The 13,530-nt window shown below is 42.4% G+C and overlaps 1 protein-coding gene across 4 annotated transcripts in view; it reads right to left on the reverse strand.

The window, feature by feature from the left end:
• thsd7ba (thrombospondin, type I, domain containing 7Ba) overlaps nt 1-13,530 on the reverse strand; it is a 1,034,072-nt gene that overhangs the window by 112,619 nt on the left and 907,923 nt on the right. For all 4 annotated transcript variants that reach the window (XM_069935130.1, XM_069935128.1, XM_069935129.1 and 1 more), the window contains 2 exons: nt 12,565-12,680; nt 3,223-3,334 (listed from right to left, as the gene is read on the reverse strand). In XM_069935130.1, coding sequence (XP_069791231.1) covers nt 3,223-3,334; nt 12,565-12,680 — 228 coding nt within the window. The remainder of the gene's footprint in view (nt 1-3,222; nt 3,335-12,564; nt 12,681-13,530) is intronic.

The following is a 13,530-nucleotide window of genomic DNA, read 5'->3' on the forward strand; positions in this document are numbered from 1 at the left end:
CGATATAATTGGGTGAGATCTTGCAAAACATTCAATATGATACTAAGGAGACACTCTCTCCAGAGGGAGCGACCAATGTGCTAAATGCTTAAGAGTAAAAGTGTAAAAATAGTACTGTGGCAAACCACTGTTTTGTTAATTATCTGGTCAAGAACACCTATTGGCCAGTTGTATCTGCGGTCCCTCCCCTCAGGTCCAGTATAAAGGTGACTGTTCCACAACCCCCTGCAATTCAGAGTAGGACAACCGAACAGTAAGGATATGCTATGTTCTCAAGTGAATAAAAACCTATTGGTTTCTCTGCAATAGTCTTTTGACTGATTGATGGGGCATCATTTTTATTTTCACTTGAAGTTTTCTACAATGGAGCAGATTCTTAAGCCAGAAAAGTTGGAAATCAGCCCTCAATCGCCTGAGGCATCTACCTGCTTCAAACTCTGGCTGTGCTATTTTGAAGCATTCCTGCAGGCCTTCACTGCCATTGTGCGATCAGAGACCGACATACTGCAAGATATATACTGCATACTCCATGATCAGGGACGCTACATCATACCAGGAGGCCATAGACATTCTCAAAGGACAATATCTGCACAAAATCAGCATTGTCTATGCTTGACACCTCCTAGTGACTCAAAATAAATGACCTGATGAGTCAAATGGCAAAAATCTTTGGGCCCTGCCAGCACTTGGCAGGGTCTGTGAATACACTGTGTCCACCACGGAGTATCCAGAGGACCTGATTCAAGACCCCTACAACATAGAGACTTTTGGAGCAAGGGGAATTCAGCCTGTGGAGAGCAGAGGAGCTGGCAGGTATGCTGGAGGTGGCTCTCCAGAACATGGAGGCCTACTCAAGCAACAACGCGGCCACCTCATGGTTATCCCAGTCGCAGCCATCCTGGGATGTGCCAGAAACCTCCCCCCCCCACACACACTCCACTAATGACCCGACTATAGCAGCAGTGCCCTGTGAAAGCCTATCGACACTCGACCAGTACTGGTAACGACCCGACCACAGCTGCAGTGTCCCGGGAACCCCAAAAGTGCTACTTCTGCTGCCTGGGCAATTATCAGAGGAAACGTTGCCCAGTGAAGGATTCAATCTGCTCCAGCTGTGGAAACAAAGGCCACTACACCCAAGTGTGCAAGTCCAAACCTCTTCCTAGCAGCACCACATGTGGATCTTGGGGGCCTTCTTCTGCAACACTGCCATCACCCGTGGCCAGCAGCGTCATGTGCAATCCGTGGGGGCCACCTTGGGATCCAGCTGCATCACGTGCGGTGCCATGGAGCCCGCCATCTTGGATCCAGCAACACTGTGTGGAGGCCCTGGGAGCCACCATTTTCTACAGTGATGTGCAGGGACCTAACTCTGGCCTCCATCACCCTCAACCAAGACAGTCTGCTCCAACTCGCCAGGACGATAATGGACATCAAGGTAAACGGCCATGTGATGAGAGTGCTTGTTCGATAGTGGGAGCACAGAGATTTTTATACATCTGGACACAGTGCGGCACCTCTCCCACATAGCCGGTAAACCAGAAGATCTCCTTGGTATCCAAGTCATATACAGCAGACGTTCAGGGTTCGAAGCAGCCATATGTATGTATTGCTATTTTCAAGGTGATCAGAGCTGAGTGCAGAGCCAGCGATATTGCATCTGCCATAGAGCGATTGTGATGACAGGCAAATTGCAGTGGGCCCAGATCTTTACTTAGGTATATGATAATTCTGGCCATGACGAGCCTCTCGAAGCATTTCATTACAGTAGAAGTTAGTGCTACTGGGTGGTGGTAGTTGAGCCCATTCACACTACACTTCTTGGGTACCGGGATGATTGATGTTCTTTTGCTCTTACTGGTTTTATCCTTTTTTTTAAAATAAGGAAGTAGCATTTGTAATGCTCATATTAGGTTTTGCCATTATATCTCCATGAGGATGTTCATGAACCCTTCACACGTTTGACACAGAGGATTGTTTTGAAATATCATATTAATTGCACATAAAACGTAAGAGCAGAAGATGACGAACAACATGTAATAACCCTGCTTTGTTGTAATCCACAACAAATGCCATAAATTATAGTAGCAGAGTCATTGGGATTTATGGCATGGAACAGGCCCTTCGGCCCAACTGATCAATTTGTCAACCTGAACTAGTTCCATTTGACTGCATTTGGCCTAAATTCTTCAAAATTTTCCATTCATGTCTAAATGCCTTTAAGACACTGCTATAGTACCTGCCTCTAACATTTTCTCTTCTATACGCCTACTGTCCTCTGTGTGAAAGTTCAGTGAATGAAAATTAAGTATGCATGTATTGTGCCAGAAGTGTAAAGCAAGAATATTATTAATCCATTACAAATATTTCTATTTGTCAGCCCAAATCATTATTTCACTTGTGCTTTCCCTTCATAAACTACAAGTTGGCAACGAAGGAAAAAGTAACAATAACACAGCTAGATACAAATAGAGATAATCATCAGTAAACGGACCATATAAACTGACCTTGATGATGGGCTCAATCCTGAAACGTCAGTTATGATTCTTTATCTTTGCTCTATAAAGTACACTGTTTGACCTGCTGAGATTCTCCAGCATTGTGTTTTTACTTCAACCACGGTGTTTGCAGGCTTTCATGCTTTACTTCTGACCGTATAAAAATACTGATTACTAACTTACCATAGAGACAGCCTTTACCTTCAAAATACTCATAACTTATCTGAATTTGCAAAATGTTCAGCATGGAATAATTCAGACATTATAATTTAAATGCTGCAGGGAACATGAAATAAAATGTTTTATAAATGTGAGCCAATCTGTAGCCTTTGAAAGATATATTTGCAATGTAAACCTCTAATATGTAGTGAAAAGTAAAAAACATTTGCTAGGATCAGTGTAGCTGCACAAATTTAATTTTTGTCAATTTTGTTTTAGTTGTGTTCTGTCTGAAAAATACAGTCAGTGAGGCAGTTGTTTTATTTTCATACTGCTTAGAAAAATGTCTTATTTCTGATTTTTTTAAAGTTTGTCTTGATGTAAAAAGTAACTTTAATTTTAAAACATTTGAGATATGAACAACTGAATTGTTTTAATGATAAACATTCCAATTCCCTAATTAAGCCACATTAAATACAGACACTTACTTTGCAAATGGACCAGTTCTTTGAGTAAATTCAGAAATGAAGTTTTAATATCCAAATGAGATAAATTATTCACATACCATCAAGTCCACAAGTACGAGAACATTCAGACCAGGAAGACCATTCTGACAACTGGCAGTTTACAGGGCATTCCACAAAGCAGTGCATGGATAAATGCCGGGATGACTCCATCTTAGAGAAAAAGCGAAGGAATGCAATAAGAGAATTCCATTTAATAGCATAATTCAATGATAAATTTAAAAAAAAACATGCATTCATATAGAAGCTGTAATAAAGGAAAACAACCCAAACCACTTCATGAAAGTATTCTCACATTAATTAAATACTCATGAACATACTAGAAAAATTAAAAAAAGCAAACCCATTAGGCAAAATTAGTGATACTGTAGTGGCCTGCAAACCAAGTTGCGACTCAGCTCACAAAATGGCTGGCGAACACAGCGATTGCACGGGCTCTGCAGGGACCAATGGTAATCTTCCCGCATGACCTCCTGCATGATGAGAAACAGAGGGCAAAGGCGGGAACACCAACCATTCGGAGGCCAGCACCGTGAGGACGTCACTCCTGTCGTCAGAGGCAGGGAGTGAATATAAACAGAGATGTCAGAGCAATAAATCAGTCTTCGACCTCGACTCGACCGTGTGAGTATTGTTCTTTCTCCACACTTCGCATAGCATGCATGCTACTTTGGTGACCCTGACAGGTCCTGCCAGCAGTTGGACCCAAAAATGACAGATCAAGCAGGTCTCCACTCAGTCTCACTCAAGCTGCCAATATTCTGGCCATCACAGTCACACATGTGGTTTGAACAGGCCGAGGCCCGGTCCACCTTTGACAGATCACTGCTGATGACACCCGCTACTATTACATAGTAAGCTCACTCGACCTGGACATGGCAGCTTCTGGAACAAAGCAAATATAGTACCCTTAAAGAGCTACTAACCCGCACTTTTGGGCTTTCTGCTGCACAGGAACGGTTTGAGGGACAGGGCCCTATGCACCCTATGTGCAAAATCCTTGCACTCGCCGAGGGGCACAAGCCTTGCCTGCTCTTGAGCAGATTTTCTTAGAGCAGCTGCCCAAGGATATCTGACTCTTATTCACCGACAAGGACTACAGCAACCCGAGAAATGTCACAGCCCGGGCAGACGTGCTCTAGAGAATGAAGAAAGATAATGGCGCTTTGGTAGAACAAATCACTAAGCCCCGAACCCAGCCAGCAACATGGCTACAGCAGACGGAGAGGCAAGTAGACTCCCCTACTCAGCCAAATTGTTATTACCATCAATGATATGATGAGGGGGCCATTATTGCTGTCCACCCTGCGCGTTTTCAGGAAATGCCATCACCAACTGTTGTTTATGGCTGCAGCGGTTGGCCAACATGGCAGCCTCTTCCACATGTGGGACTCTATGTTAAGAAGGCGGTTCCTCATGGACACCAGTCCCAAAATATGTATCCTCCCCCCACCGCCCACTCCCCCCCCACAGCCTACGACACCTGGAACGCCAAGCTAGGCCTGGCACTGAGGGCAGTGAACAGCACCTCTATATAAACTTACAGCACATGCACAATCCCCCTATGGTTTGCTGGCCACCAATTTAAGTGGACTTTTACTGTTGCAGCACTGGCGCAACCACTCCAGGGAGCTGATTTCCTGCGCACCCACTGCCTGCTGGTAGACTTGAAAGGGCAGTGTTTGGTGCATGCCAGAATTTTCAAACAAGGCCCCTGGGGGAACCCAACTACTGCCCCCCCCACCTCAACTCCATCACACTGTCCAACAATGCCTACACATGCATCCTGACAGAGTTCCCCGCAATCGTGGCACCATAATTCTCCTCCGCGGAACCAAAGCACGGGGTAAGGCACCACATCCTCACCGAGGACCCCCCGGGTCCACGCCAGGGTGCGCTTCCTCCCCATCGAAAAACTTACCCTCACCAAAGAGGAATTTAAGAAAATGGAGAAGTTGGGGATAGTGCGACAGTCGGACGGGCCCTGGGTCCCCCACCTGCAAATGGTCCCTAAAGCAGCAGGAGGATGGAGGCCATGTGGTGATTACCGATGCCTCAACAAGGCCTCCATACAGGACAGATATCCCTGCCCCATATCCAAGACTTTACTGTCAAGTTACAAAGGGCACGGGTGTTTTCAAAGGTTGATTTAATCAGAGGTTATCATCAAAACTCAGTGCACCTCAAGGACATACCCATAAGTGTCATAATCTCCCACTTTGGCCTGTTTAAATTCATAAGGAAGCCCTACAGGCTTAAGAACGCTGCTCAGACTTTCAGCAGGTGATGGACATGGTGGGCTGGGACCTCCCATTCATGTTCATCTACCTGGATGATATCCTTATTGCCAGCCGCAACCACCTCAGACAACTGCTCACCCCCCCGGCAGGAGTTCGAGCTGACCATCATCCCCAACAAGTGTCAGTTCGGGTGGGACATAATTGACGTCCTGGGGCATCAGAACGACAGGAACAGGGCAAAATCACTGCCTGTGAAGGTGGAGGCCATTCTGCGATTCACGAAATCTTTCACCATAAAGGGACTGTAGGAGTTTGCTGGTAAGATTAACTTCTACCATCGCTTTATACTGATAGAAGCTTGGATCATGCGCCCACTTTTCACGCTCTTGGAGGGACAAAATAAGGACATTGCCTGGGATGGGGAGGCTCAGAGGCATTTCAGTAGGTGAAGGCTACTTTGGCCAACACCACCCTTCTAGTTCACCCCAGGCTGGAGGCATGGATCGCTCTCTTGGTGGATGCACCTTTCACTAGGAGCTTTTGGCAGTCAGGCACTTCTGATACTTTCTAGAAGGCAGACAATTCAAGGTCTTCACACACCACAAACCACCGACTTCATCTTCCACAAAGTGTCTGACCCTTGGTCAGCCAGGCAGCAGAGGCATCTTTCCTACGTATCCGAATTCACCACGGATATCCAACACATCGCCAGCAAGAGCAATGTGGTGGCCAACACACTTTCCTATCCCACCATCATCCATCCATCTATCCCAGGGCATAGACTATTCAGCCCTAGCTAGGGGACAATGTAATGACTTTGAGTACAGGGCAGCACTTTCTGGGCTGCAGCTGGAGGATGTCATCATTGCCCACAGCAACCAGACCTTCCTCTGCGATGTTCCCACTGACAAACCCCACCCCATTGTGCTGCCAGCATGGAGATGGCAACTCTTCGATACAGTGGACAACTTTGAGCACCCAGCCATCAGAACCACGGTAAAGATGGTGGCCAGCAGGATCATCTGACATGGGTCACTCAGTGGGCTAAGACCTCCATGCTCTGCCAGGTGTCAGAAGTGCAAACTCACACTAAAGCACCTCTCCAGATTTTTGAGCCAGTGCAGCATAGGTTCAGCCATGTCCATGTTGACATCGTGGGACCGCTACCGGTTTCCCAAGGGGAAAGATACCTCATTATGGTTGACAGCTTCACAAGGTTGCCGGAGGAAGACCCAATGGCCAACACAACCACAGAGACCTACTCCAGAGCACTAATTCACATCTGGGTGTCCCAGTTTGGAGTCCCAGATCATCTCACCTCTGACAGGGGAGCACAGTTTACCATGGAGTTCTGGGGGGGCTGCTAGCCAAACTGTTGGGAACCAAACTCCACCATACCACTGCATATCACCCACAGGCCAATGGGTTGGTGGAGCGATTCCACAGACACTTAAAAGCAGCCCTGATGGCCTGGCTCAAGGGACCCAACTGGGTGGATGAACTGCCTTGGGTCCTTTTGGGGATACGCATCATGCTAAAAGAGGACTTAATGCCTCCAAGGCAAAAATGATCTATGGCGCACCCTTAGAAATCCCAGGGGAGTTCTTGGCCACTGCCAAGGATCCAGAAACCCCCACAGTGGCACTGAAACAGGTGAGTGGAAGATTGGGTACCCTAGTCCATCCACAGCTTCTGCCATGTGGCCAGCCCAAATCTTTCATCCCCAAGGACTTGCACACCTGTGAATATGTTTTTGCACCCAGGGGACCACACCAGGTACCTTTCCAATGGCCATACGAGGAGCTGTACAGAGTCGTCAGGCATAATGGGTTAATGTGTGTATTGGACATTGCCGCCAAACAGGAAGTCTTCACCCTCGACTGCCTGAAACTGGCCCATGTAGAAAGTAGCCATGACACAGAGATAGGCCACCCAAAGCAGGAATGGAAAATCCAATTGCCAGTTCTGGGGGGGGGAATTGTGTAGCAGCCCACAAACCGAGTTGCAACCTGGCTCACAAATGGCCAGAGAACACGGTGATCATGAGGGTCCGACAGGGACTAATGGCCATCATCCCGCATGACTTCCTGCACGGCAGGAACATCAGCCAGTCGGAGACCAGTGCTGTGATGACGTCACTCCTGTCATCAGGGGGAGGGAGTGAATATAAGTAGAGCTAGCAGAGCAATAAATCAGCCTTTGACCTTGACTCAAACGTGTGTGTGTGGTTCTTACTCCACTCTTCACACAGCACGCACGCTAAAGTCATGTTTCTTACTGGAGAGAGAAATAGAAGATACCGAGGGGTATTTCCTGAGCTATTGGCCAGGCAGTTCATAGCCACTTAATTGATATTTTTAAATTAGATCTATGTGTTGTAGCAACATCTTAAATACTTTCAGCTTTCAGTACATTCTAAAGAGCTTTTATTCAAAATATTTTTTAAAAATGTATCATTACTGATGTACAATTCTGATATAGAAGAGTTATATTTTTAACTAACAACTGATTAACCTTGTCATTGTTGATCAATGTATCTTTCTGGTGTAAGCCCTTCCACTTAATTTCCATTGATAATCTAGGATTTTGTGCACCACCAATGATTTACATAGAGCTAGCTTCAGCAAACTACTCATTAGGAAACATCACTCCAATAGATTGGCTCCGTTGGGTGAAAAGAAACTATAAATCACCTCTAAAAATTGTAAAATTGCAATTTATGTCTTGTGCAATAAAAGTTATACAGAAGCATATGCTTTAAAGTGGATTGGCCTCCAAGGTCCAAAGTATATAATGTCAGAATTTCAAAAACAATTTTCCCGAACTTTTATTTCGTATAGCCAAAATCTTTACAAAAATGAAACATGCACTTCTTACAGAATTGGAGGGGGGGGGGGGGGGCTATTTCACCATGAGTACCTTATCAGAGAACTATTACTCTCATGAAAAATAGGGGATATAAAGAAGATTTTTTTTTTCAATACCTGCTCCCTATGTTCACCGGTATCTGTCTAGAACTCTGGATAATATGACATCTTTCATTTTTTAAATTGCTTTCTGGATATATATTGGAAGCAAAATTAGAGAAAACTGTCTCTAAAGATAATTAATGCCTTTCTTTAGATATCTTTGTCAGTTTAATGTGACTTTATTGTGAGAGCTAATAGTGCTGGGAGATAGAATACCACATGAGACAAACCATTTTCAGACCTGATACATCATTTAATGGATGTCTAAACACAACAAACAACAAAGAATGGAATGTTGTGCGCTACCTTCAGAATGGTGGCATTAAAGCAATTTTTACATTTGTGATATTACTATATTGCATTAAGTTAAAAGGATCAATGCACATTCTAAAGAATTTCTCCTTAAAAATTAAAGGTAAGAAAGGCAATCTTTGGATCCATTGAGGTTTAGAGTTTTACAGAATTAAGCTGTGACCATTATCAAATTCGACTAATACCAACAGGTAACAGTAATAATAAAAAGAAATGAAAATGATTTACTTCATTAAAACTACAAGGCAGCATAAGTTCATGGACGATGAAATTGATGTCATCATTAGGTCAATCAAAGCCAAAAATGTCATTTAATTGTCAATTCAGCACCAAGTGGAGAGTAGTCAGCAAATGAACATAATTATAAACAACATTTAAAACTAGGGGCACTGAAAACAAGGAGAACACCATCCCTCCCCAGAAACCCCATACCCTACCTCCCTCCCATTGAGAAGAAGCAGAAGAGGCAACCCTGAAGGAAGGTGATCACAATAGCAGATAAGCAAGGGGCTCAGCGACTGAGGAACCCACACCAGCTGCGGGTACTGGAGGCTGGGTCATGGGTACCCAGAATTGGAGCCAGGATTTGAGAAGATGCTGAGGGAAAGAAGGGCTCCTGAAGGACTGCAGGCACTGAAGGCTAACTGATCTTGGCAGTGATTTGGATCTGGTGATTGGGTTGCCGATGGATAAAACAGGGGGCTGTGAGGCAAGAGAGGTTGCAAGAGCGTTGGAGGTAAATCAATGGACACTCAATGACTCTGAAGGGACATCTCTTTTTTTTCTCTTTCTCTCAAATTGTAAAGGTTGCTGGGTGACACTATGGCAGGCAGAGGCAATTTTGTGCAATATTACGTTCTGTGCTATTTCATGGGTGGAATTGAGGAATAGTCACACTTATAGAATGTATTATAGATCGTAATGGGGAGCGAGAACTAGATGAGCACATTTGTAGGGAGATAGCAGATATTTGTAATAAGCAGAGGGTTGTGATAGTGGAAGATTTTAATTTTCCAAATATAGATTGGTAAGCTCATTCTGTGAAAGGGCTGGATGGATTGGAATTTTTAAAATGTGTGCAGGTTAGTTTTTAGAGCAATACATAGAGGTACCAACTAGAGAAGGGGCAAAGTTGGATCTATTGTTGGGGAATGAGATAGGTCAGATGATGGAGGTATGTATTGGGGAGCACTTAGGGTCGAGTGATTATAATGCCATTAGCTACAATGTAATTATGGAAAGGGATAGATTAGTACTAAGATTGTGGTTTTTGAGTGGGGAAAAGGTAGATTTGAGGAGATGAGAAAGGATTTATGAGGAGTGAATTGGGGCAATTTGTTTTATGGGAAGAATGAGGTAGAGAAATGGAGATCTTTTAAAGGTGAGATTTTGAGGGTACAAAATGTTTATGTTCCTATAAGGGTAAAAGGCAGAATCAAAAGTTTGAGAGAGCCATGGTTTTCAAAGGATATTGGAAACTTGGATCGAAAAAAGATGGAGATCTATGATAAATAAAAGAAATAAGGAATAAAGGAGATGTTCAGAGAATACATTGAATGTAAAAAGAATCTTAAGAAAGAAATAAAAAAAGCTAAAAGAAGGTACAAGGTGGCTTTACCAAACAGAGTGAAAATAAATCCAAAAGGTTTCTATAAATATGTTAATAGTAAAAGAAGAATGAAGGATAAAATTGGTCCATTAGAGAATCAGAGAGGACAACTGTGTATGGAGGGAAATGAGATTTATTCAATAAAGAGAAGGATATTGAATTGTGCAGGATAAAGGAAGCAAAGAGGGTAATTATAGAAAAGGTAGAGATTAAGAAAGAGGAAGTACTGGAGCTTTTGAAGTATATAAAGGTAGATAAGTCTCCAGGCCCCAGTGGGATTTTCCACAGGACCTTGAGAGAAGTTAGTGAGGAATAGCAGCGACTCTGACAGTGATTTTTCAAATGTCATTAGAAATGGGAATAGTGCTGGAGGTTTGGCATTTTGCACGTGTAGTTCCTTTGTTTAAAAAGGGTTTGAGTAGCAATTCTAGCAATTATAGGACTGTAAGTTTGGTGTCTGTGGTAGGTAAGTTAATGAAAAGCTTTCTTAGAGATAATATATATAAGTATTTGGAGAGATAGGGTCTGATCAGGAATACTCAACATGGGTTTGTGCATGGAAGGTAATGTTTGATCAATTTTGAAGAAGTGACTAGGAATGTTGGTGAGGGTAGAGCTGTGGATGTTGTCTTTATGGACTTCAGTAAGGCCTTTGATAAGATTCCACATGGAAGGTTATGTAGGAAGGTTCATGCGCTAGGTATTAACTTTGAGATAGTCAAATGGATCCAACAGTGGATGGAAAAGAGATGCCAGAGAGTCGTAGTGGATAACTGTTTGTCAGGCTCAGGGTTCTGTATTGGGTTCCTTGCTTTTTGTCATTTACATTAATGATCTGGATGATGGGGTGGTAAATTGGATTAGTAAATATGCGAATGATACTAAAAAAAAGTGGAATTGTGCCTAATGAAGGTTTTCAATATGCAAATGTATTTGGACTGCTTAGAAGAGTGGGCTGAAAGATGGCAGATGAAGTTTGATGCTGGGAAGTATGAAGTGCTTCATTCTGGAAGGAATAATCAAAACAGGACATACGTAGTAAATGGGAGGGCCTTGAAGAATGCAGTGGAGCAGAAAGATCAAGGATAAATGGTTCATCATTCCATAAATTAGAATCTCATGTGGATAGGGTGGTGAAGAAGGCTTTTAGTATGCTGGCCTTTATAAATCAAAGCATAGAATACAGGAATTTGGAGGTGATGTTGAGACTGTTCAAGACATTGGTGAGGCCAAATGTAGAGTACTGTGTGCAGTTCAGTTCGCTGAATTATAGGAAAGATATCAACAAGGTAGAAAGAATGCAGAGAAGATTTATGAAAATGTTACCTGGGCTTCAACATCTAGATTACAAAGAAAGATTGAGCAGATTAGGTCTTTATTCCTTGGAGAGTAGAAGATTATAGGGGAATTTGATAGAGGTATTTAAAATTATGAGTGAGATAGATAGAGTTGATGTGGATAGGCTTTTCCCCTTGAAGGTAGGAGAGATTGAAACAAGAGGTCATGAGTTAATAGTTAAGGGGAAAAAGTTTAGAAGTAACATGAGGGGAAATTTCTTCACTCAGAGTGGTGGCTGTATGGAATGAGCTTCCGGGAGAAATAGTGGTGGCAGGGTCCATTTTGTCATTTAAGGAAAAATTGAATAGGTATATGGATGGGAGGGGAATGGAGGGTTATGGGTAAGGTGCATGTGGCTGGGACTACAGCAGAGTACTTGGTTTGGTGCAGATGAGAAGGGCTGAGATGGCCTGTTTCTGTGCTGTAATTGTTATATGGTTATTATATCTGAATCTCTGATTCAGATGCTGGTGATACATCTGGGGTCTGAGAAGTTTTGATTATCTAATGACAGAATTAAGTTGGAAACATGAAAGTTGAATGTATAGCAACATTAATAAAAATATTAAATCATATTAAAATAAATAGAAATAAAATTGTTATTTTTTTTTAATAGGTATATGTCTGGACCAATGCAGTTTTTAAAAATATTTAACATGCTTGAACAAAGAACTAGGGATAATTTCCAACCATGTAACTGCCATGCTCTTGAAAACATTTTTCAAAACTTCAGAAATTTTTACCATTTTATGCAGATATGATTGGCTCAAATGTGTGGAAGAACATTTTTATGCTTCAGCTAACAAACACCATAGGTGTAACAACATATTCCATAAAACTCATTTTGATTTTGCATTCACACCTCTTACTCACCCAGGTTCAGACATGGAACTGCATGACATATCAACATCTCACCTTCTCACAGTATTTGAGATTGACTGACTTTCCATCGCTTTGCACACAATCAAGCAAACGAACTTTCAGTCCTTGTCCACAGACTGCTTTATCACTTAACTGGCAAGAGCTCCATTCTGAGAATTACAAACCACATTGAGATGAGTTCACCCCAAGAACTGTGCCATAGTGCTTTACTTGTTGAAGATAATGTCCTTTATTAAACAAGAAAATTTTCTTTTCATATTCTGCTAAATATGTTGAGAAATAAACATTGTATTATTGATGAGAAATGTTGGCTTAACACCATAATATATTTGTGAAATGTTTTGCCAAGAATTGCTAATGTTTGACTTGAATTGTTCATCCTTTTATTCAACCACTGCAATGTTGGATGTATGGTACAGTTGTGTGGGGTCAGTGAAGACATGATGACATTAAACCCTTACAGTCTCAAGTATTGAAGATCGTGAAGCTTATATAAGCTTACAATACTATATTTTAAAGACGTTAAATAAAAACAGTTTTATCTTTGAGTAAAATGGCAAGTCTCATATTGAAATTCTTGAAGTCAATATGAGTTAATTTTGTTTCATTAAAATCATAATCATTCACCAAAATGAATGGCTCCAATAAAAATATCTGCAGTACTCAGATTCATTCAGAGTTTGGACAAATGTGATAGGAGAATTTGGGGCATAGATTTGGGTGCAATATTAAAAGTACAGATACAGTTTGAACCAGACTAAACCATAAGGTATGCAATGGAGTGCCCAGGAGAAGTGATGAACAGGGTAGAATGGGGAAGCTGAAGTGTGAGTGAAGATTGTTTTGTAGGATGAATATTGGTGGTTCCCCAAACTTGTATGTTTGGAAAAACTATCCATATGCCTTGAAAATGTTATATCATGGTTTTAACTTTCTACATTATGTTGTCATCTTCCTTACTTAGGAAGATCACATTGTTTTATTTAACATTTCCCTGAC

This window comes from Narcine bancroftii, chromosome 4, assembly GCF_036971445.1.
Source record: "Narcine bancroftii isolate sNarBan1 chromosome 4, sNarBan1.hap1, whole genome shotgun sequence".
Classification (NCBI taxonomy): domain Eukaryota; kingdom Metazoa; phylum Chordata; class Chondrichthyes; order Torpediniformes; family Narcinidae; genus Narcine; species Narcine bancroftii.